At 37.3% G+C, this 26,318-nt stretch overlaps 1 protein-coding gene across 4 annotated transcripts in view; it reads right to left on the bottom strand.

The window, feature by feature from the left end:
* The window catches only part of EHBP1 (EH domain binding protein 1), a 255,492-nt gene that overhangs the window by 6,910 nt on the left and 222,264 nt on the right, over window positions 1–26,318 (bottom strand). For all 4 annotated transcript variants that reach the window (XM_087716798.1, XM_014064362.2, XM_087716799.1 and 1 more), the window contains 2 exons: window positions 5,427–5,526; window positions 2,495–2,568 (listed from right to left, as the gene is read on the bottom strand). In XM_087716798.1, the coding sequence (XP_087572924.1) occupies window positions 2,495–2,568; window positions 5,427–5,526 (174 nt within the window). The remainder of the gene's footprint in view (window positions 1–2,494; window positions 2,569–5,426; window positions 5,527–26,318) is intronic.

Below are 26,318 nucleotides of genomic sequence, written 5' to 3'. Positions count from 1 at the left end.
CACTGACAGAAGATCCCCAAAGGCTCTGGTTGCAGGAGAACTTTGCCTCCAAAGATTTGCCTGTACACCACTGTGAGAAAACCAATAGAAGTTAATATTTTCACAGTATGAAGGAGATACTATGAGGATTCTTTAGGATGAGTTGATGACAAGTGTATAGCTACATGGCATGCAAGGAACAATCAACTGAGAAATTTAAAAAAAGAGTAAGGTATTGTTATGTGTGGGTATGTCTATGTGTATTAAGAGAGGGGAGTCATTGTATGTATGTGCAAGTACGTTTGTGTATTTAGAAATAAATGCATTTAGTAATTACATTAGTTAATAGAAGGAAATCATATAAATGCAATTTAATGGATATAATTGCTATCACATTTTTATCAATTTTGTGGAGCATGGCCCCTGGAATATCACTCAAAACCAAGTAAGCGCTTCAAGTAACTCCTGGTTTTGAATGAACAACTGGCTGTGCCATTTGATGTGTCACAACGCATTATAATTGTGTTAACAGAGTATTGATAGACTCCCCAATATGTATATTCAGAATGAAATAGAGTGGGGTAACTTGAGGGCAAAATCCTCAAATGCTGGCCCAGAGCCAAGAAGATGTAAAGATGTTTGGATGGGAAGGAACCATCTTCAATTCAACCCTAGCAAGACAGCGTCATTCTGAAGTTTTGGACCTCCTGGACCCAATGATATGTAATCTTTGATTCTGGTTGGTATGTTCCAGCTCCCTTCCCCTAAATGTTGTCATCTAATAGAACCTGTGGAAGTACACCTTTCTCTGTACCTGTCTCTGCCTTGGGGAATAACCTTTCCCCAGAGATCCAAGCAGGTCACCTGGGCTCCTTGTCTTCCAAAAACCAGTTGGCTGTTACCACAAGTGATAGGGTAGAATGAAGCTAGAGTCATGTAAAATGGATGTATTAAAACAGTACCACACATTTTGATTTAATTTTTGTTGATTTTTATTCAGCTTGTTTCAGGGGTTTTATTATTTTTACTGCTTTATGCACTGCCTTGGGTTACGCTCACAATATGGGTGATGATATGAGTCATTGTAAAAAACAAATGTCTCACAAATAGATTTTTGCTTGTTCAACAAGACTTTTTTCTCCCTGTGCCCACTCTCAGATCTATTCTAGATTTAAATTCTTAATTTCCTGGACACAGTAAAGATAAATAGTCAGAAGTGTAATTTTTCTTGCTCCACTGCTTGAAACTGTTCTGTTTGTAATTGCTAAATTTCTAAATAAAATTTAGTTGCTAGGAAATGATTGATAAATGCTATCCAATTTAAAAAGTCCACTGAAAGAGGAGACATGACAATTGCTATTAAAATCATTATAATGGGGTGTGTATGTATGGAAGACTATAAGGTTTCTGACCCAGTTTTATTCTTAAAGCATGCTTCATAATATTGTTAAAAAACAACACATTGCTACTTCTTGCAATTACTTAAAGCCTTAAAGTACAGTGGTCTATAAAACAATACTTTCTAGATTACTGGCCTCAAAATTTTCTTTTAGAGTATATTTATAGCTGTCGGGTCCCTTTTTACATTGTGATGAACATGTTCTGGATGTAGATTTTATTCAGAAGTTCTATTATTTTCAACTCTGGTTAAGAAAACACAAAGAGGTGGATTAAGAAAGCTACCTGGCACTTCATGGCTTTCCCCTGCAAACTCATGCTTTCAGCAAAGCCTCTAAACTAATTAGAATTGATTTATTATGGATCCGGTACCTTATCAGGTGAAGAACGAAATTACCATGGACAGTCAAAGGGTTAGGAGGTCAATACAGAATAGCAAAATCAATTTAAATTGATTAGACAAAAGGTCCATCTTACACATTTTACAGAGCCCAAAGGATTAACTTTTAAGTAAACATCTTTGAACTGTAAAGACAGAATTTGAGGCTGAAAGATACAAGTAATGACAGCTTTATTAAAAACAATAACAACTGGGATGTATTTAAATAACTAATAAAGTAAAGTTACTTTAATCTATCTTGATGTTTATTTTTATTATAAATCATCCTCTGGATTACTATACAGTAATTTAAAATATCAGGAAGAGCAGGTAATTGTACAATATAGCCCTATGTCAATCTATTCAGAAGTTTCCATTTAGATGAGGTGACTAGCCTTTTAGGAAGCTATAGAGAATGAAGAAAATACATCCAAAAGATGGTTCTTTTGCCCAATGAGGTATTAATTTAACAAAAGCATATTTCTACTGAAGATTGATTGGGCCTACCTAAAATGTTTACCTTATGAAAATAATGAAACATACTTTTTCTTTATTTTGTACCGAAGCAAAAATAGAGCTATGTATTGAAATAAATGCCATCCAAATTATCATGAATTCAATTTCATTTTAATAAGGTGTATTGAGAGTTCTACATTTTTCTGGGCTTCCTGTATATATTGTCCATCAGATTCAAGTTTTCAACAATGACTAAAAATGTATCTTTTAAGCATTTCTTACCTTCAATAGCAAGCATGGCTCTTAGTTCCCTGTTCAGTAGCTCGTACCGCCTTTCTAAATCATGTTCCTTTTCCCTAGGCAAATTGTAGAAGTTCATCAATATGTTAATTACTAAATCATTAAATGCTTAAAAGAACCTTTAATTTTGATTGATTTTTAGGACTCTAAGCTGACTTTTTCTCTAGGATTAAGCTACTCTATACAAATGATATGTAAGAATAAAACCTTATTCAGATAGGATCAGTGCTTCCAAACGCTCCTTATATTAAATTGCAACATTCATTGGGAAGTACTGTCAACAGTACTTTCTACAATGTACTGCACTTCAGCAACTTGAAAATGCTTCATTTACATTTCTCCTCAATTTGTAAATATTTTAAAATTTTATTTTTGAAAATTTTGAGACAAGCTTTTGCTACTTGGACCACAATTTTCATTTGCTCCAGAAGGCCCTTCTATGTAGCATGTTAACTTGGAGTCGATGCCTTGACTTCACTGCTCTCAGCAGTGAACTTTTAACAAAAAGTTAAAAGGTAGAAAAAGAATCTGTTTGCATTTGGGACTTTAGGAGAGGGAGTTGGTCAATAAATCTACATGGAGTTTAAGGATCAGTCTGCTGCCTGTGGGTGTTTTTGAGAAGGACACTTCTTTTGAGGGCTATTAAATGCACACCATTACATATATAGCATGCAGTTGTTCTTCTGGTTTTCATTGATTCTGGGTAAAAATATGTCCATTCATAAACATCATGCATGGGAGAAAGAGGTCAGCTGACTTCAGATTGCTTTATTCCATCAATTCTACTTAGGAAAATATTATTAAATCAGTCTTTTTAAATTCTTCCATTTAAAACTAACCACCAAACTAAGAGGACTAAAGAAAGGGTCAAATCATTCCATTATAATTATAAATAAAATTAGCTAATAAGCAGATGGAGGGAACAATTATGGCTCCAATGAAAGGTCAACCTAAATAATCCTGGCTTAAATGCAACTTGTTTGTCTAAGAGCTCTATATGTGCTTGGTGCAACCTTTTTTGTAGCAGAGTACATCAAGATTGCAAGAGAACCCTGAATATGAAGCAGCCACAGATTGCTACTATAGCTCCTGTGATCTGGGTATCAGAGGTGGAAATTCTGGAGTTTGCAGAGTTCAGCATCCATCATTTAAAAAAATAACCTTCTGGAAGACTAGCAAGCAATACACTGAAGAGGATAGAGAACAGCTGTACAGTAGTGGCCAGGGCTACCATCAAGACTAATAGCAATTGTTGCTTCATGGAAAGACATTCAGTTTTGTATGTCTTCCACAGAAAAAATGATGGAATGTGTATCCTCAAAATCATCCTTCCAGAGTTGAGTTATTTTCTGAAAGGGTCTTGTGTATTTTCAAACAAGGCCTGCCCTTCATTTTTTTTTCATTTTTATCATTCATCTGACAAAATAGTTTCACCTTCATTTCCTTTAATAAATAGCTTCACCTGTAGTCCTGTAAAATGATCTTCCACGCTCTGCTCTTGGCTTAATGCTTTTGTTTAAGAAGTATTGGATGACAGTGGCATTTGATGCTTGGAAACCATCCAGTTTGGAAGACGGTTCAAGATTTATAAACCATGATTCATGAAGTTGGGAACCCATATTAACATCATGTGTTCTTTCCAAGGCCTCTCCTCCTATAGCACTTTAGGATTTGTATTAGATGCGTGAGCCCACTTTATACCAGGAAACTCTGGCTTAGTCAAGTTTAGAGACCAGATAATACCATAACCCAGAGATTTTAAAGAACAACTTCCAATCAGAACATGCAATACTAAATTAGATGCACAAATGTCCTGAACCAGGGTTAAGGTCTTGTCTGTGTTATTTATAATGTTGAAACTGTTTATACCCCTTACCCATACTTCCTTCGCTGCCTGTAGTGGGAATTTCTGTATCTGCCTATGGGTAGGTAAAATGGGCATTGCAAAGAATGCAGACAATGCAAATCACTTATGCTTCCCTTCTTCCTTACTTCAACCAATATTTGAAATTGCTTCATCTAAATAGTTCACATTGTCTGATTGTCAGACCTAGCAATTAGCATAAATTATATTTAGACAGTTCCATACCAAAATATACTCATATGCTCTGTATATCTTTTTCCAATATTATAATCTGAAATACATTTGTCTTCCAATTTATAGGTGGTGGAAAGAATTTTGGCATTCAGTTCAGTGGTGAAACTAAATTTGCACAGATTGGCATTATTTTTGATCAGCATACATTTGAATATAAATCTATTATGTTCTATTTTTTCCATTTTAGTTTTAGAAAATCCTCACAAAAATGGTACTATTGTTTTTGCTCACAAAATAGGTATTTTGAAATATCTTTTACTTTTCATATATATTTTACCTGACGTTATTATTTTTAAGTAGACTACAGCACTAACAAACCCAGGAAAGAATAACAGTCTTAAGATCAAAACATTCTAATTTGTCCACTGGTCCTAGAAGGGCAAATCAAGTCCATTCTTAACAGGAAATGCAAAGAATGACTGACATGAAAGAACTAATGTCTATGTGAGTTAGAGGTCCTGCTACTATGTTTACAGAAGTACCCCCGTTTCTCTGAAAATAAGACCTCCCCAATCGGGCTTTTGAGCAGATGTGCTAAAATAAGCCCTCCCCCCAAAATAAGCCCTCCCCAAATATATTGCAATGCAGCAGCAGCTATGAGGTAACCACGCTCGCTGACCCCTTTAAATACCTTTTGGGCCACAGACCATAAACTAGGACCTCCAAGACTTAACTCAAGATTTAAATCATAACATTTTTTCAAGCCTTTGTGGATCCCCTGTGATGACCTCACAGGTTGAGAACTGCTGCTCTAAAGTATTCTAAAAGGAAGCATAAAAATTTTGCATTGTAATTCACAAATCAAGACATACTTACAGAAGAGAAAGTTGATTCATTCTTCTTATCAAGGCATTTTTCTTATTGACTAACATGAACCATTCTTGCATCATAGCTTCTTCTTCTTCAGTATTTCTTCCTATTAAAACAGAGTACTTTGATTTATATTTTAAAGAGTCAGTGATAAGTCTAAACATAATTTTTATTTAGCACAGAGTTTCCAGCCTCATTAAAAAAAATCCATGTACGGGATCCAAAGAGCTCAGTAATATTCATTTCAGCTTAAGTTTCCTTTTGACAGCAGTGTCCAAAGCTGCCCTCAATATTATTTGGCTTATCCAGACTGCAAAACACTATTATGCAGGGGAAAAAGTTCAAATTTCCTTAGACTTAGAACAAGTGTATTGTCACTTTAAATGTACACTAATCGGTTTACATTAAAATGAAATTTCATTGCATACAGCTCTGAAAGGGTCACCGACTCCAATATACACTACATAAACATGACAAAATATAAATAAATGAATAAAAAATTATACATGTACACCCACATATATTATATGACACCAAGAAACAACACAGTCTATTAGCTGAGGCATTTAATATATAGTCTTTTCAATCAGTTCTATTGAAAGTATAGTTGGAAAACAACAATAAATTAATAGCTAGCTAAAGCAAATTCAATTTCAGACATATTATTAAAATCTAAAAAGAATTAATTAAAATATTTTAGAACATCAAAAAATACTTGGGAACAAGAAAATCTAAAATATAAACTTTACTTGTTTATAAAGCCTATTTCAACCACTGTATTATAAAAACCTATCAAGAGAATAAAAAAAACCCTAGCCTGACTTCCATTGACAAGGAATTTCAAACAATTATTGACAGGTTCTTCTCTTGCTTTCTTTTCAGATTGGAAGGGCTGTGGATTAGAAGGGGAAATGGTGCTTTGGAGGTGCTCAAGTAGCTTGTGCCCATAGCTCTGTGAAGCACATATTCCTTTTCCTGGGATCACATGTTTTCCTTCCGCTTTTCCAATGGAAGAGATCATTTGCCAAGAGGGTTAAACATGTACCTATAGCACGTATACCCAAAGCACCTTTTTTCCCTTTGAATCTGAATTACTGTATAGCACCAAAATTATCCTCTGATTACAAAAGAACCATCTTCCAAAGATATTAAAATTGAATAGGTGTATTATAAGAGAGTGTGGATTTCCAAACAGTTTGTCATATTGGTTCACTGATCATAAAGGTAAAGTTCCCCTCACACATATGTGCTAGTCGTTCCTAACTCTAGAGGGCGATGCTCATCTCCGTTTCTAAGACGAAGAGCCAAAGCTGTCTGAAGATGTCTCTGTGGTCATGTGGCCGGCATGACTAAATGCCGAAGGTGCATGGAATGCTGTCATTGATCATAGTCAGCAGTTAAACTATATCCCAGTGGCCTATAAAGCCACTGAAATATGTCACATTTTTTTTTAGAATGGCCTTTGTCAATATATTTTGCAGAATTTATTACAGATCTCCAAATGGAATATTGCTGGAGCACTTGCTATCACAGTTACCCAGGACATCTCTAGAAAGGAGAATTTATGTGTTAGGCTTGGTTGACCCAAGGTTCAGAGATAATTCCTGGAATTTTTCCATGGTATGAATCTGAGTATACTGGGAACATTCTCAAAATGTGAGCTTTGCAAGGACATACAATACAATATAGGTGGCAGCCCTGAAGCTCCAATGAAAGAGATGGCTTCCAGGGCTGATAAACGGAACTTTGAGGAATGTCAAGCTTTGGAGTCTTCTTTCGTTGGGGGTGTTACTTGGAGCCCTGATATTAGGTTAACCTTTCAACAGACTTTTAATTGTCAGAGCACCTCTATCTTCCTGTGATTAAGGTTTTTTTAGTTTGCTACCTCAAATGAAATAGAGAGGGTGGTGAAAATAAAAAGATGAGTTACTTTTTAAAACCAAAAATATTACCATTTTACTTAGATTATTATTTCTCATAGGTATTTTTATTATAATGTATAATATGAGGGATTTCTAGAATGGAGACAGTAAGGAATCAGTAAGGACTTTTAATGCTAACTGACATAAGCAGCATAAGTCCCTTTATTGATTCTGGCTCTTTTTCAAATTAAGAATACAGTTATTTTCAACAAGACACAAGACACATAAATCTTATATGCTGTATTTGTATTCAAAGGCTTTAAAAATCAAGTGAAATAGCAGAAATGAAACCAAATCCCAGTGAGTTCTGTCAATAGTGGACAACATGCAGCTCACAAACTGTTTCCTGTGACTTCTTGACTTCTTAGAGATTTTACTATCGAAATTCAGTTGTAAATTGTCAAATAATTGAAGAATGATCTCTTATCATTTTTTATCCTGCATCCCAATTCACCCTCAGGAAAACTGTGCAACATCTGGCTCTCAGCATGATATCTCTGCATTATGCCCTGCCCGCTGTGAACACTGAACGCCAAAATAAAATAATGATTAAAAACAAAGCACCTCTGCCACAATTTATCTCCTCCACTGGACAGCATGCTATGTATAAACTAACATTATTATCTACACACTGAACTTGAGATTATGGTCCTGATCAGAGTAGTTTGTCTAAAACTAATGAGTTAAAATGGAGAGCTTTAGCTCAAACTCTTAGTTAAAATATTAACATCAATGTTAAAAGTTGATTTATCAGATGTTTTTAAACTAGATACCTACAAGTTAACATTTCAGATGTACCATCATCAGATTTCTCTTGACTGTGAGGAAATGCAGTATTATGCAATAATTTATGATACTTCATTTATACAATACTGTAAATCAAAGCTCTAACAAGATGCATGAAGAAAATTGTGATGCCATGCTGTACATGCACTGTCATTTTGCACAAAGATGAAAGTACAAAAGAAAGCGGAGGTAAACTGGCCCAATGTTAAAAAGACTTTTCTTTTTCATTCAGTTAAAAACATTATTGATTCTCTGGTAAATTAATTATAAACTTTCAAAACAAATAAAAGAGTTCAATTTAATAAAAAGTGGGTGTTGGGAGTTTCTGTTCAGAAAACAAAGACATGGTTATGAATGTCTGAAACTCATATATGAATTGTGGTAATTATGACTGCATTTTTGTAAATGTTGATAATTTCTCTGGATCAGCCAGAGAATTCATTCAGCTTTTTGAATTGCGATTGCACCAAACTTTGAAGACTGACTATAACAGGTGTAGCAGATTAGCCTTTGCTACTCTGGAATAGTAATAAAGCTATTTTCTTATTAGCAGATTAGCAGTAAAAACCATAGGTGTCTAGAGCTTGCTGCTTTCAGCCCCTCATTTATGGTAATAACTGCCATTCCCATAACCAGGCATTAAATGATGGATTTTTTCCTTAAACATTTATGCTAAATTTAAAATACATGTGGAGAAAATTATGGTTATGGTTGTGATCAAAAGCTATTAGAAAGTCTAGGTACTTTCTCTTTTTCTTTACCAATGTCTCTACCGCCTTTCACATTTAATGCAAATATTATTGATGCTTATAAATTGTCCCAAAATCATTACATCACCCTTACAGTAATAGGGCCATTTGACTATGTTACACACATGCACTCATGCATATTATTGCTCCCCTTCAATGCACTTCAAATATTTGGATCTAGAAATGGGAAAAACACAAGAAACAAAGGACCCAAACAAGAACGTCAAGACAGCAATGGTGGACCGTAAGCAAGAAGAAGAAACCAGGCCTGTCATATATTTTCAGTCCTGTGTGATGGAAGAGTAGGGAGACTACATGGTGCCATCCACTTGAATAAGGCTTCATTGAGTTTAAACACAAACACAGACACATGCAGACACCATGATAATTGCTTTGGACAAAAAGGGTTTCAAGTTGTTAGAAAGGACTGGAAAGAAGGCTTTCTTTTTCTTTCTATAATAATGTCAGGAGTGAGTAATTTCCTGGTTAACAATACAGAAATACCAGCAGCAAGAATTGGGCTTGTAGCACACTTTTCCCAAGTTTCCTGACTGTATTAACATCCCAATAAAGGAAAATGTATTAGCATCCATAATAACAGTTTTACTTGGTGCCATATATATTTATGCTGTACTCTTTAAATTGTTTTAGTGTTCTAAGATGTATGCCACCCAGAATCACTTGTTGAAATAGGAGCTATAGGAAACAAATAAAGAAATAAATACACAAATACAAATTATTATTACTGAATATTTCACGCTCTCCCTTTCCTTATGGAACAAAACCTGTGAAATTTCTGACTGAGGAGTTCCTAGTTCACAAATAAATAGGGAAAGACTAAATGGCAATTCACAGTAAGGACACGATGCCATCAGCTTGCACTGCATTTTATACAGCATAAGGTGGCAGATTATTGCATTGGAAGGATACACGTTCTGAAATTTGACAACAGAAGAATGGAAAGGCAATAGAAGCAAGGCTAAATATAACAGAATATGAAGTCCATTTCACCCATCTTGTCTCAGAGAAAATGAGACCTTCTACAACATACGTGCCATCTGTTAAGGATAATATAACCAAGTGTTTTAGAAAGTATTCCCTAGGCACAGGAATTGACATGAAATAGCTAGATAGATATGACAGTTCTTGGGCCATCAGACCGACTTTCCTATGGATTGAAAATGAGAACAAAACAAGAAAGAAAAAGAGGGAGGAAGAAGTTAGATAAGATTCATGGTCTTGGCAATAAGAAGAATGATTGGTATTAATAGAGGATAAAATAAATGTTTGAGAGAATATTGCTTGGTATTGAATATTCTGAGTTTTGAATGGTGATTTAAATAAAAAACCCAAGAGAGAATTGGTGGTAGGAGAAAGTTGAAAAAGGGTAGGTCTGTGTGCTACTTTGGCAGGAAAACAATGAGATTCAGCAAAATCAGAGTAACAATCAGAATTCCCTTCCAACAATGAGAGGGAAAGCAGCTGTAAAGTTTAACTCTCTCACAGTAACACTGAAAATGGTTAAATAGTTAGAAAGAGAAAAGCTATCGGATGATAAAATCACAAGAGAAAGGAATTAATTGTAAGACATCAGGAAGAATGAAGACCAAGCAGACTTTCTAAGATATTAAACTGAGGAGGTAACCAGGGATATTGTGAAGAGTTTTAATACAGTAGAAGGGATGGAAGCGAGACTAGAAAAAGACCAACGAAAAGTGGCACTGGCAAAGAGAAAACAATTGTAGCAGTACCACTGGGATACCTAAACTTTAGAGCCAAAGAACAGAGAGGGAATTAGCCAGCAGCTAGAAAGGACGAATTGGAAATGAATGTTTTTAACAGAATTGGTGAGATAGTGGAATGTCTAGATCAGAACTATCAAGCTCAATTTCATTGAAGGTCGCATCAAAGTTGTGTATGATCTTGGAGGGCTTGGGCTGGGGCATGCCCAGGGGGTATGGCCATGGTGGGCATGGCCATGATGGGTGTGACACGGGACTTGTGGGGGGGAACCTGTGGTGCAGTGGTGGGTTCTGGATCCCGTTGCAACCAGTACGGTTGCAACGGGCCCCGGCGTCCTCCACATGAACATGTGCAGCACGCTCATGAGTCGTACCTTCCAGCGATGCCTCCACAAGTGTCCATGATGCTCCAGCTACTTGGTGGAGTGGCGCGCAGGTTCTCTATGCGCCATGCACATGCGCATAAGCGCCAAAGGCTTTAAAGGACAGGTAAGGAGCTCGGGCGGGCGGGATCCTCTGGAGTACCATACCGGAACGGTATCCAGTGTTCCAGGCAGGCTCCAGTATGCCCGTACCAGGGCGTACCGCCTGCAACCCACCACTGCTGTGGTGGCCAAATGCTAAGGCAGGACTTTTCTGAGACCCTCCCTTATTCTCATTATACAGGTAATTCTCAAGTTACGAATGTAATAGAGCCTGCCAATTATATTCGTAACCCGAGGATTTGTATGATAGAATCATGTTAAATGAACGTGATCACTCCTAGCTTTCCCCAATGTATTTGTTAATCGAATGCACATAAGGTATCTCAGAGTGGGGAAGAGCATGCAAGGCTAATGCTGCAGCAGGCCATCAAAGGCCTCCCCCAATCCACTGAGATATCTCATGCTCTTCTAGGGTCCCCACAATTGCTTCCCCCCATCCTGCCCAACCAGGTCTCTACAAACTGGGCCTGCTTTTCCTAGGCCTGGACTGGGCCACAGCAGCCTCCTGCTTCAGGGATTAAGGCAGCAGCAGTAGTCAATCAATGAGGAAGTTGCTTCCTTTGTCAGGCTGAACGGCAAGCCCCTTATTGATTGGCTGCCACGCTCCAACCCCTGAAGCTGCTCATTTGAACTCATTTGAGGAAGTAGAAAGCAGGAGACTGCTCATCACAGGCCCTCATGGCAGAGAAACCAAAGTCTTTTATTCAGATGGGGAAAGCTGTTTTCCTTACATCTCACCTTCTTACAGCTTCACGGGCTTCTGAATAAAAGACTTAGGCTCCTCTGCCATGTGGGTCATCCTCTTCTGGAGTTCTTAGAAAAGTAAGTAAAGTAAATCCATGGGAAATGGGGTAGGGAGGGCCAAATCCAGCCCACGGAGGCTCCATTTTGGCTTGTAACAGGCCGAACAGGGGACAGTGCTACAGGAAGCCATCCAAGCCAAAAATGGGCCATGGCAGGGACGTGCAGTCAGGGGAGGCAGGGGATGCGGGGCCTCGGCAGAGTCATGAGGAAAAGAAAAGAAAAGAAATTTTAAAATAATTAAAAAGGCTAAGGTAGTTGCTGCCAGACTCCAGAGTCACAGTGACTCTGAGTCTGCTTAGTGCTAACTGTAGGGGGAGGTGAGAGAACTATGGGCCTCCTTTGCATAAGGAATTTTTCACCTTTTAACCCTTGCTCAGAGTTAAGCAAGGGTTAAAAGGTGAAAAATTTCTTATGCAAAGGAGGCACGTGATTCTCCCGCCTCCTGATCTGGGAACAGCAAATCATGCCTTGCCTAAGTAAGTTGCTTTTTTATTTAATTTTTTACATTTTCATCATGGCGGGCGGACAAAAGGAGAGTTGAAATCCACAGCTGGAAAAGGTATGTGGATCGGACGGAGGGGAGAGGGATTGAAAATTATTGTAATTTAATTTGTAATTTTTTATTGTGAGAAATGTGTGTGTGTGTGTGTGTGTGTTTCTTCACAGCGGTGGGGTCGGAGGAGGCGGGGGGTGAGGCGGCGGAGCGCGGCAGGGACATTCTCGCCACTGTGTCCAATAGGCCAGGCATCTCACATTTATGTCCACCATAAACGCGAGACGCCTGGTCTGTTGGACACAGCGGTGGTGGGCTGGTGCTTGCTTTCTTTTGCCAGGCCCCTTGCACCCGTGTCCAGCCTGCTGGAGCTCGCCGCACCGGGGGAGGAATGGGCTGGGTGGGCTGGCTGGCTGGGGAGGGGGGAATCATGGCCGCTCAGGCCCCGGCGGCAGGGCTTTAAAGTCCCGGCGCCGTCTGCCATAGAGCGGGACTGGGTCTTGCTCTATGGCAGATGCAGCACCGGGACTTTAAAGTCCTGCTGCCGGAGCCCTGCCGCCACTAAAAGCCCTGCCGCCACGTCCCGGGTGGTGGCAGGGCCCTGGCGGCAGCGCTTTAAAGTCCTGGTGCCGCATCCGCCATAGAGCAGGTCCCGGTCCCGCTCTATGGTGGATGCGGCACGGGGCTTCAGCGGGGCTTTCACGCTTGCCTCACCGGCCATGAAGCTCACCACACGTCACTGGGCCATGGGGAGGAGACGCTAGCAGAGGCACCACGAGCTGGTCCTTTTCTATTTCCAGGATGGCCCTGTGGGCCAGATCTAAGCACCCTGCAGGCTGGATGTGGGCCATGGGCCTTGAATTTGACACCCCTGATTTAGATGGAAAGAAGCCAATGGAGGGAACATTTATTTTGTGCTGGAGAAGAGAAATATTGGTAGAGCAAACTCAACCAGAAGTAGGGAGAGTACAGTTTAAAGATGGAAGTGGAAGGATAAGTTAATGACACTGGGGATGAGAGTGCACTATTAGAAGAAGAAGGGAAATGGTGAAAGACATTCAAATGAATGGTTTTGCTTTAGACCAGGGTGTCAAACTCACGGCCTCACATACTGGCCATGTCCACTCCCATTTTAGCAAAGCGGGGAAAAGTTGCGATACATCACATGACGACAATGTGTCATCACGTGTTCGACATCCCTACTTTAGAATAATATAACTAATTAGCATGTTTTTATATGAGACTATGCCAAGAACTTCTAGCTTGTTCACAGGAGTTTCTGTATTTAGGCAGGAGAAAAAGATATTTCCTTATTGTTGCTTGCCAATATAACTTCCCTTGACTGGGATCTCACTCTCGTTCCATGCCGCTATATGGAATGAATAAAATGTAGCAGAAAAAAAAGCAGGGGAATACAATGTCTCCATGCTCTGTGAAGTGCAGCTAAAGGCAAGCTGGTTGGTATTCTTGTACAATGTCACAGGAAATGGAGCACAGTCTGCTGCACTGTAACACAGGATACCTTCCAGTTCCTGCAACAGCATTCTCAGGATCACTGCTAGGTCTTCAGAAGCTTATATGGATGCACATATTGAATTATTCAAATCACAGAAGCAGAATTTGTAAAAGGATCTTTATGTGTGCTATACATCCATATCCTGAGATTTTTACTGTTATTTTTTACAGATATCCAGATGTTTGGTTTACAGATACAGATGTTTAACAAATATCCTACACCTTGGATCAGGAGTGCAAATTGGGACCGTTTCTCCTTCAGGTATCATTGTGTAATACTAAAAGCTATTACATTAGGAAAGGGCAAACATTTAATGTCAAGAGCTAAGGCAGCATCAAACTACAGCTTCAGATAAATTCCAGTGTTTACATGGTGTAAAATATGAACATTTTAAAGAAACTACTGTGGCTTTTTAATAACAATTTCAGTTGCTTTTCAGATTCACTGCTTTTTCTGTTTGTCTATGACCATATGATGCCCTGACACTGGTCATGTGATACAGGTTGTAATAGGCACAAATCCTTTTGGGTAACAACAAAAGAAGAAAGAATAAAAAGAAAAAGCTGAAAAAAACCTTGGCATTTGGAAAAAGGCCAATTGTGGCTCTGACGAAGGCCTTTTTGATCACTGAAATGACACATGCGCGCAATATTAAGAGCAGTTAAGTTTCATTGGCCATGGTTTTCAATTATTTTCCCCAAAATATTGTAGTTCTGCATGGTTAAAGATATTTTTAAACTCAAATTTAAGGAGATTATACACTGAACGTATGCACAGAACTTGGCAAATAGATCTGCATAACAATGATATAATTTAAACCGATTCTTTGCAGCTTCTTTTGCAGCTTCTCAATAAATGACAGGCTTTTCCAGCAAAAATTGTTTGGAATTTATTTCTGTGAACCTAGATAGAAATCAATCAAGTTTTTGTTTGTTTGTTTGTTTGTTTGTTTGTTTGGCAGGGTAAAAAGCCTATTTAGATCATTCTATAAAACACTCATAAATAAGAATGGTGCCTATGTTGCTTTTGAAGATTCACCATTACATTTAGTATTGAGATTATGAACAAAACATATTGCAATTGATTTGACATTTGATTGCAAACTCGTTATTGTTACATGAGATGAAATGATTGCAATGTATAAAACAGCCCTTAAATATAAAACATGCTGATTCCTTGTAGTTTTTGCAACATAGCATCTACATTACAATTTTGTTTATGTTCCTATATAAAACAGGACACCTCCCATCCTTTTAAACTAGCAAGTTGGACCATTACAAATTAATCCTGACTTTAATAACTGGTTAAAGACCCCTTCAGCTCTATAAATAGGAAAAAAATATTAAAAGCCTGTGATCACAGCGAGCTCTCTCATTTCTCCTCTAACCATTTGTTATTTAATCCAATACTAGTAATCCAATTTGTCCATCAGACTTTTAAAGGGCAGAATGCAACTTCCCCAGCTTAGACACTTTTCAAAGTACAATATATTTTTCAAATGAATGCTGGATGTTTCATTTTTTCCCCTCCTAACTGTTCCTTGCTCTAATGTATGAGGGTGGGGGGGGAGAGAACAAGATGAACATTGTTCATACTGATTAAGTAAGAGCTCATTAAAGAGCTGTCAGTGCCGTTCTCTGAATATGCATGAAGCATATAATCAGATCTAGTACCGTCACTAGAGGAGAATATGGTAAGTACAAAGAATTGATTTAATTACTTAGAGTGGGCTGTAGTGGTAAAGCAGTCTTGTTAGTACAAAAAGAAAAAGAGGTTGTATTCTGGCACAGTTAGGGGAAAAAGGTAGTTTCTGCTTCTGCTACAATACTTAATCTCAGAAAAAAAGCACTTTACAATGTAGTTTGAAATGAAGATTGCCACTGATTGCCTGAAAAAGGCTGGAATTCATCTTATCTTTCCTAACCTCACCTGGTTAACTATCTTACAGAAAGCATTTTCTCTCTTTAATCGTAATTATACTTGAATTATTTCATCAAATGGTCTCACGGTCCATTTTGGAAAAAGTCCCTGAAATCCTTTATACTAAAAACAATTGCATTTGAAATGCTTGATTTCCCCCCCCCCTCCAAAAATATTTTGATGGAGATTTCAACATAAATAGCGAATCAGATGATCAACTTTACAGTATAATTTAACAGCCAGTTATCCTGAGCTAAAATATGAGACTTAGGTAATAGTATTGCTGTTATTATAAAAATATTTTTTTTCATTTGAACAATGATTACTTTACTGCAAGTTCTTCAATGAAGTGCTGTGCAAAAAGATTTTTTTTGGCTTTGATTTATGGTTTTCCTAGTGAGGGCATTTTCCTGACTGTTTACTTATTTATTACTGTACTGTTATCAAACTTTAAAATTAACATTTTAATTTCTTTACATCCAGTTTACAGTCTTCTTAATTAGGAAGCATGATACACTTATTTCATATTGAAAATCACAGTTCCATCTTAGTGATAAGGTAATGCTTCATTTAATAGTACTTTCCAGAGAATTCTAAATTATTTGGGAAGCTTTGTTCCTTGAATTCATATTCAATAAAGGTTGCACTAAAATTAATTCTATAATACTGTTCAGCAACCCAGAATGTGGGAGTTAACATTCTTTCAAACTGCTTTACTCCTTTTGGTCAATTTCATGACCAAAACTATTGTTTTTATTCATTGATTAAGAAGGCTTTAGTTCACTGAAGTCTTGTGAAGACATTTGTGGTGCAATCTCTGACAAAAACAGGAGTGAAATACATATCACTTCTTTTGCTGATTCATGAGAACAGTGCTTTAAAAACACGTAAATTAATTATTTTAATAATCAGTAATCTGCTATTTAATCAGAAATAGAAAATAAGCATTTAAAAATGCTAGGCTAAATCAAGTAATAGTATGTATCTTATCTGCTATTATTTCCCTTTAAAAATACAAGGAAGTAAGTAAGGAAATAATGACGAATGTAACATAATCACAGAAAAGACCAGACTTTCTTAAGTCTGCTAAAGTTAAACTAAGTATATCTTGACCCAGATTGACTAGATTGCTGATGCAAAGGTGGAAGGAAGTGTTGCAGCAAATTTACAAATATTCATTTGAGTAGCTAATTCAAGAAAAAACAGCAACATGTAGAGGCAGGAATAGCTTGTTGCATAAATAAGTGAGCACAGTAATTTCTCTACACATTATGTGATCATAAATCTGTCAAGACAAGCTGGGGAATGAGAATACAATATATTTTAAATCTTTTAAATTGAAATGTATGTAACTATTTTCCTAAGTGATTTACAATCTTCCAAAGATTTAAAAAAAATGTCTACCAGTTTCCAACTTTCTTCTCTTGAAATGCCATTACACAAAAAATGAAGACTTAGATAAATTATTTCATATGAGGCCTAGAACAGTGATCACTTAATATTTTGCTTACTATGCACCTTGTATATGTAATGTTAAGAAACTCCTCAGGACCCAGGCTTTGATAGCAAGGGGATTGTATGCAAACAGAAAATTGTTCCACCCAATATAGTGGAATTGCTGATTCCTCCTTTCATACCTAGTCCTCTAACTCATATTCCAGATGCTTCAATGCCTTTCCCATTCTCAGTGATGGCTGATGGGGATGGAAGAAAATGTGGGAAAATTTTGTTCTCCACACATAATTTGTTCTACGAGTGGCATGGAAACCAAATGGTATTAGATGCTTTGCTTAGATGATATCGTCGTATACCTTTATTACCACAGAAACGGGTCCTTAAACGGAAAGAAACTAAAGGGCACAGTGCATATGTGCATAGTAGATAACTGACCTATCTCTGTGAAGGCTCATAATCAATTTTAGGCGAATGAATGAATTACAGAATTTGTAGATATTCCACCAAATTTGTGAGAGGTTGTTAGTGTTCATATAGTAGCCACCCCATTTTAATAAATGTTATATGCAGTAAATTGTAATAAATTCATTATTTGCAGAAAATTACATAGTTTCTAATTAGATTTCAGAAAATCAGGTGGCTGATTTGCAGAACTTGAATTTAGCACTACTCTGAAAGAATTGAAAAGAGGACGTTTATTTATTAAATTATTATTTGGCATATGAGACCATGCCCTACTAAAAACTTAAGGTTCTCTGTATTTTCTACTGATTTAAAATCAGAAAGTGTGCCTGGGTTGAAAAAACTTTAGTATAGTCTTAGATAGGGAACAACTCATTTATTTATTAATCAAATTTATATAGCCAGCCATCTCACTAAAGTGATAGACAAAATTACCAGTGAAGTTTGCAGAAGAATAAATAGTTTTAAGAAAGAATAACAAATAATGATGTAAGTCATTATTTACTTATGATTTTCATAAATAAATATGAAAATACTTATGATTTTCAGTAAAATAAAGCTAATAAACAGAATCATCCATATTACATGTTTAATGTAAAATTCACTACCACAACATGGCATAAAAGCCAACTTTTCCATAGGGGAAAATAATATTATAGTATCTTTTTACCAACATAAAATTAGTATTAATAAAATATCAAGCATGTATACAAATATATAAATTATATAATTACAAGACATACATCTGATGAATGTGTTTTGGAAAAAACCCTGGATGGTTGGTTTTTCTGCCTGACTTTAGACTATTACAGCAGCATCCCATCATTTCATTATTGTACAAAGGTGGATTTTACCGGTTTTTACTCAATTATCCTTTTGACTATTATAGTATTACTCTAGAACTTCCTTCTAGCAGAGAGAGTGAGTGGGAAGGATGTTGATAGTGAAATTACATAGCAATCCAGCAAAGTGAAGTGGCTATTCAGGCAACTTTATGTGATGCTAGCCAGGAACAGTTCAATTAATTGAAAAAAAGATGAAGCAGCTTTAATGATTTGAAAATCATGATTTCAAATCATAATGATTTGAAAAGGTCATTGTATGTGCTCCTATACATTCCAAAGCATATATTTTTGCCTTGTTGCAATGCAGTGATTTATAATGTACACACTATATCATATCTTTCTAAAATCTACTTTATGCTATATCTAAAGTAAGCAGAATTATTTGCATATATTTCCATGTTTGAGAAAGAAACAATCTAAGTGACTGGCTGAAAACAATTAGTAATTTAACTATTTTTTTTAAAAAGAAACTTAAATTAACAAGTTAAATGTATAGGAACTCATAAAGCAACGTTTAAAGTCATTTACTATTAGGAAATAATTTCAACAAAAAATTAAACTTCTAATGTCAGAAAACATAAAAACAGAAACGATATGTGTCATTTACCTAAACACATATATCTACTCCTGAGTTTTTTCTGCTTTTTTATTATTTATAATATTAAAGATGTTTACATAATTGGTTGGATGAAACAGCAAACATAAACTTCGACTGAATTTTTGGCTGCCTAATTAATATAAATGAAATCCAGACATGTTTTTACAATAGTCACCTATTTTTAGAAATGTCTAATACATTTTTATAACTTCATTTGAATTAGTCATGTCTCTAAAGAATTCTGCTGCATAAATTATGGAAAAAGAGAGGGACATACTAATAGGCTTATTAACCTTTTTCTTGTCAGATTTCGAAAGAATATTGAAATTACTTGTAAGGGATAGGACCACAAAATCCAAAGAAATTTGAAAGGGCAAGAATGATTGCAAATGTAATCCACCTGCATCTAGAAGACTATCCATAAGACCCAAGGAACAAGGAAATGGCTATAATTTCTGGATCTTGAGCTTTTTAGTTCTTCAGCATTCAACACACAAGAACGGAATCAATTAGAAAACAAAATTGAGAATTACATTAGGATTATTAGAAATGTTCAGCATAGAACCACTGAAATAGACACTCCAGCCTGATCTATTCTACATGATGGCCCAGGTACATCAAAGGGTACAAAACCCAAAGGCCAGAGACCACTGAAACACTTTACATGTACAAAAATATTTGTGATTCCAGAAGAATGAACGAAACATCTATAAAATGTTGTAGTTTATTTCAATAAAATCCTAGAGAACAGGGGCATATCAAGGGAAGTCTGGTATAGGGGTTCTGCATGAGAAAACTACTGGCAGGTGTGGAATTGGGCTGTTGCTACCTGTGCATTAATCAGCTCTTTGTTGTTTAGGGACAATACAGCAATCGTGGAGGAAAACATGTGTGCATTCAAGCCATTTTGACTCACACCCCTGCAAGTTTCTTGGTAGCCTGCATTTTTCAGATCTGACTTCCCTGTTCTTCCTTCTTAGAATGAGTCAAGTGACTAGCTCAATATCACTTAGTTACCTTTGTGCTTAAGGTGGGACTAGAATTCACAGTCTCTTTGGTTTCTGGTGTATGCCTTAACCACTATACCAAACTGGCTCTCAGCAATCAAGAAGGAGGGTGTTAAAAAATGAACTACTCTGGCAAATATGCTAGGTAAGCCATGTCATGCTGCCTTAAAAGATTAAAAGTTAGCTTATTGTTTAACATTAAAGAAGTGTAATAGAAAAACACTAACACTAAAAATTACTGATTTGTATTGATTCAATGTTATGATTGACTGGTGAGACATCCTGACATTAGCCAATAATGACCATAATGATACGTAATAGCATCACAGATCAGAGTAATTCAAAGAAAAAAGAAAAAATACTTTGTGAATCTCCCAGAGATGCTGTGAGTCAGAAGCATGTTGAAATTTATTTATGTATTTATTTATTATTAACAATAATAATTTGAAAGAGAACATAGAATTTGTAACTATACTTAGACAGTTTATGACTCAGTGCAACAGACTTTTAAATTTGTATTAATTAATGAAGACATACATTTATAGGATTAATTCATTATAGAGTAGGTTTTTTTCTGCAAATCAAGCTTCCTCAAGTAATGAACAAAAATTATTTGATTTTGTTGACCTTATAAATACAAGTGATGCCTTCTATTAGTGATTTATATGAGTAAATCTATAGAGAAATCTTAATTGGCTACTTGAAAGTAAAATTAAATTAAGGAATGTTTGAAGGAACTGTATAAAATGATATGCTTTCTCCTTTAGGCTAATATACACCTGTAAATGTAAACTCACATCAACAATGACACTAATATGCCAGATTTCTAATAAAAGTTCTTAAATGAACACAGGACCACTGTTAGAGTCAGTGTTGATTATAATAAGATGCAATAGCAGCAAGTAAATAAATATTTTATTTATTTTGGTGAAATGCTGACATTAAATATAAAGTAACAGTAATTTATGGGTGACTTCAGATTAAGATGCCTCTTTACATACTGAAAATATGAACTATGATGAGATAAAATAATCACTATCAATATTTGCAATTTCATACATACACACCAGAAATCCTTCTCATCAAGCAGATTTGGATTAAAGAGGTTAGTGTTTAGTTGGGAGATCACCAAAAATCCTAGGGCTATGAATTAGGCTGAGAATTTGGGTGGGGGGAATGTGTGTGGTGGCTCTTGATGCACTGACTCCAGCCTCAGTCCACTCCTTGTGAAAGTCCCCAACACTTTTGAATGGCCTTTTTCTGACAATCCTCTCCAGGCTGCAGTCATCCCTGCTGCTTGTGCACCTTTTTCTTCCACACTTTTCCCTTCCACATAACTTTCTATTAATGTGCTTTGATACCGCACTTTGAGAACATCCAACTTCTTTTGCAATTACCTTTTGAGGCTTTCCCTCCTTATGGAGGGTGTCAATGATGGTTTTCTGCGCAACTGTCAGGTCAGTAGTCTTTCCTATGATTGTGATTCCTACTGAACCAGACTGAGAGATCAATTAAAGGCTCAGGAACTCTTTGCAAGTGTTATGGCTTAATTAGATGATTAGAGTGGGATACTTTGAGCCTAGAACATTGCACCTTTTCATAATATTCTAATTTTCTGAGACTGTGCATTTTGGGTTTTCATGAATTGTAAGCCATAATCATCACAATTATGACAAATCACGGCTTGAACTATCTTGCTTTGCATGTAATGAGTCTATCTCATATATTAGTTTCACCTTTTAAGTTGCATTACTGAAATAAATGAACTTTTGCACGATATTCTAATTTTTCGAGTCTCACTTGTATATGAGACAGAGTAGACAAAACCTGATGATACTGATTGCTTGAATCTCTCCTCTATTAAGCTGTACCCTTGCCACATCCTATTACTCAAATCAAATAGTGAATTGTAATAAAGTAAAAAAAAACCAACCAAGATAAAAACTATAGCATTATGTTTTTTTTAGGAAAAACAAATATAATGACAAAAAGACAATTCTATAGCAATAGCAATAGTTAGACTTATATACCGCTTCATAGGGCTTTCAGCCCTCTCTAAGCGGTTTACAGAGTCAGCATATCGCCCCCAACAACAATCCGGGTCCTCATTTTACCCACCTCGGAAGGATGGAAGGCTGAGTCAACCTTGAGCCTGGTGGGATTTGAACAGCCAACTACTGAACTGCAGTCAGTTGAAGTAGCCTGCAGTGCTGCATTTAACCACTGCGCCACCTTGGCTCTTGGCATATATGTTGAAACATATATGTATCTGTATATTTGCATGTACTATATATGTATATACAGTGTTTCCCTGAAAATAGGACCCAGTCTTATTTACTTTTTGGCCCCAAAGTAAGCACCAGATCTTATTTTCTGGGAATGTCTTACCCTTAGGACCATCACAGCCATGTTTCCCATGCTCTGACACCTGTTGCACCATTGTCTGACTTCTTCTGTGTCTACTTGCGGCCGCTTGCAGGATGCTGTGTGGCTTGTCACACTGGTGCCACCACTCACAGCAAGAAGCTGTGTGGCCTGTTGTGTCATTGCATGTGCGAGTGGCAGCACCGGTGTGATGAGCCTTGCGATGTCCTGCTGTGAGTGGTAGGCAGAAGAAGTCAGGCAGAGATGCGACAGGTATTGAGGCATGGGAGGCGTGGCTGTCAAGAAGCGTCAAGAAATGAACCTGAAAGTAAGTCCTCTCAACAGTAGACTGTTACTATGAGAAGCTGCCTCGTTGAAAGTTTCTTACATTAAAACAAAACTACTCATAAATGTAGAAACAGTAAAACAATGAAAGATGAGGTTGCCCAATCTTCATTTAACATGATAAAATTTTACATGGGAGGGTTTTTTTAAAATATAGAAGTCTATTGAAAAATATAATGGTCCTACTGAAGTCTAAAATAATATGGTACAGGATTCATGTTTCTTTTCATAGGCCCAAAATTACTCACATAGTAGTATATTTCAATTTGGCATCTAACTTCTGCACACTTTCCCTACATTTTGATTGCACTTCACCTTATTTATTTATTTATTTGTCTTGTATGCCGCCCTCTCCCGGAGGACTCCACGCGGCTCACAAAAGACAAGGGAAAGGGGGAAAACGAGACAAAGACAACATATTAAAAACAAAACCAACATTCACAATTTCCGTGGAGGTAAATGCTTCTCAGCCCCCCCCCCGCCTGCTGGAACAGCCAGGACTTGGTGGCTTTGCGGAAGGCCGGGAGGGTAGTAAGGGTCCGGATCTCAACAGGGAGCTCGTTCCAGAGGGCCAGAGCTGCAACAGAGAAGGCTCTCCCCCGGGGAGTCACCAGCCGACATTGGCTGGCAGATGGAATCCGGAGGAGACCTAACCTGTGCGATCTAATTGGTCTGAGAGAGGTAATCGGCAGGAGGCGGTCTCTCAGGTACCCAGGTCCGATGCCTTGTAGGGCTTTATAGGTAGCGACCAGCACCTTGAAGTGGATTCGGAGACTAATAGGTAGCCAGTGCAGCTCGCGGAGGATAGGTGTAACGTGGGTGTACCTTGGTGCACCCACAATCGCTCGTGCGGCTGCATTCTGGACTAATTGGAGTCTTTGAACACTCTTCAAGGGCAGCCCCATGTAGAGCGCATTACAATAATCCAGTCTTGAGGTCACAAGGGCGTGAGTGACTGTCTGAAGGGCCTCCCGATTCAGGTAGGGTCGCAATTGGTGCACCAGGCGGACCTGGGCAAAGGTCCCCCTGGTCACAGCCGACAGATGGTGTTCTAAAGTCAGCTGTGGGTCCAGGAGGACTCCCAAATTGCGAACCCTCTCTGAGGGGCGTATAATTTCACCTCCCAGCCTGAGAGATGGAACAGTTAGCCAATCTTTGGGAGGGAACATCAGAAGCCACTCGGTCTTGTCTGGATTGAGTGCCAACTTGTTTGCTCCCATCCAGACTCTAACAGCCTCCAGGCACTGGCACATCACTTCTACTGCTTCGCTGAGTTGGCACGGGGCAGACAGATACAGCTGCGTATCGTCTGCATATTGGTGATACTTAATCCCGTGCTGGCGTATGATCTCACCTTACACAGTCCTCCCCGATGGCTGCTTTTGGAGACTGGACGTTCTGTGAACTGACATGAGGTACAACAGGAATCATGCCCCAATATGCAACAAGAGTATCTTTATAAAGAAAAATGTGTGTGTGTACTTTCTCACAACCTTAGAGATATTAATGTGTGAAGTTCAATAGAAGTTCACCTATCCTTTCACCAAAGATTTCGGGTACTTGAGAACAAAGAAAAACAATTTTATAGGCTGGTGCTCACCTCTAACCACAGATTCCAGATTAAAAACAATACCTTCCATTTTGAAAAGACCTATGATTTGACTTTTCAGTACCTAGCAGGAGGAGAGCTCCAACTTGGATAGTGTTTATCAAGAACTCATACCTCTGCACTCTTCCCATTGTACTATAACAAAGCTAATGACCAGTACCTGTTTTTGATGAATTACAGAGAGTAAGGCAGCTACAAGTAGATTAGGTCTAAGCATATAAAATGGATTTCTAATTGTGCATGACATGTAGGAGATACGGGAGCAGAGGTGGTTTTTCCATTGCAATTATTTTAGCTTATATATGTAACACAATTTGGTTTTGGCAAAGGAAATAGGCCTTAGCAGAATTAAAAACAGTTACTTGTGCTTGTGCAACTTTATGACTTAGCTAAATGTTTATTGGCTAGAAATTTATTAATAAAATGAATGAAACTGTTTACAGAACAAAAATGTCCTCAAACTCACAAACTGGCAGATATATTCAACTGTTATACAATATAGTTTTTTGCTGTGAAACTAAGTCCTATGAAACACACATATTTCTACTAATAAAAAGAGAATATCATATACTATTTAATTAAGACTTGTAGTTCTGTGACTAGTTTCTGAAGTTTGTCATCTCTCTCCCTCTTCTCTTTGAAAAGGTTAGATTTAGATTGTATGATTTCTTTTGAACAAACAATACATAATTTAAACATTGTACTATACATACATTATCATGCATGTATTCCAAAGGAGGACATTTTGTGGCTAGTGCAGTTAGAGGCAAAAATAAGAGATCAGTGAGGAGGAAAAGAGAACTGGTTAAAATAAAAATGAAAAGGTGTTGCACTAAAAGGCTTTTGCTCTGTATGACAAATAATGGTGAGAAACATGTATTTTAGTATTTGTACTCAAGAAGCACTCCAAACTCTGCCATGAGCAGACCAGAAACCTATCCTTTCTCATAATCTTGTGACAAAAGCTAAAAGACATCATCCTATTAACTAGTGATCTCAACTGCTAAAGCAGAGTACTTCCTGATGCCTTTTATGTAGAAGACTGCTATTAAAAAACCACTAAACATTCACCATGAGCAACACAGAATCATTCATCTTTTATCAGCATCTCTTGTTAGAAGAGTATGAGTGGGGCTGAAGGTGTCATTGATATTATGGAGTGGAAATTAATCAGAAATTTCTCTCATATTTTCCACCTTACACTAATTTACTTTTGTACAAATTTCCCCTCGCTAAAAAGTTCATACCCAACCCCCTGTTGTACTCTTTCAAGTTGAGAATATTCAACGAGCACATCAGCTGAAAGGCACCAGGTCCTTACACAAAAAGCATTCGAAATTCTCATTTAGTTGTCTTTATTTTGCTAGCGCCATGTGGTCCTTGAAGATGTAGAAAACACGGGAAGCCGAGTAAAGATCAGAGCAAGCTCATTAGCATTCTGACAAAATTGGAGTGGTGGAGATGTATAGTTTGCCTAGTTTGTCCTTTGGAAAGCTACCGGTGGTAAGCTTTCTGTTTCATTGTCCTTTTGTCTTTTGGGGAGGGGGGGATTCAACACAGCAGGGTGTTTGTTAGCCTAGGTTTTCACAGTGCATTGTGGGAACCTTTGCTGCATATTCAGTCAATATAGTATCACTCTAGTTCAAGTCAAAAAGTTTTTTCTCTTTATTTATAAAATTGCCTCTAGTGATATGTATTTCTTGTCTTGTCAGCTCCCATCTAATCAGTCATCAAGGGAAATATCTACTTCAATTTATTAAAGAGGTTATCTTTTTAATAACACCCCAAAGTAAACT

This window comes from Thamnophis sirtalis, unplaced genomic scaffold, assembly GCF_051295495.1.
Source record: "Thamnophis sirtalis isolate CommonGarterSnake01/CBP01778 unplaced genomic scaffold, rThaSir2_p1.2 scaffold_5, whole genome shotgun sequence".
NCBI lineage: Eukaryota > Metazoa > Chordata > Lepidosauria > Squamata > Natricidae > Thamnophis > Thamnophis sirtalis.
This window is presented reverse-complemented; position numbering and strand designations above follow the sequence as displayed.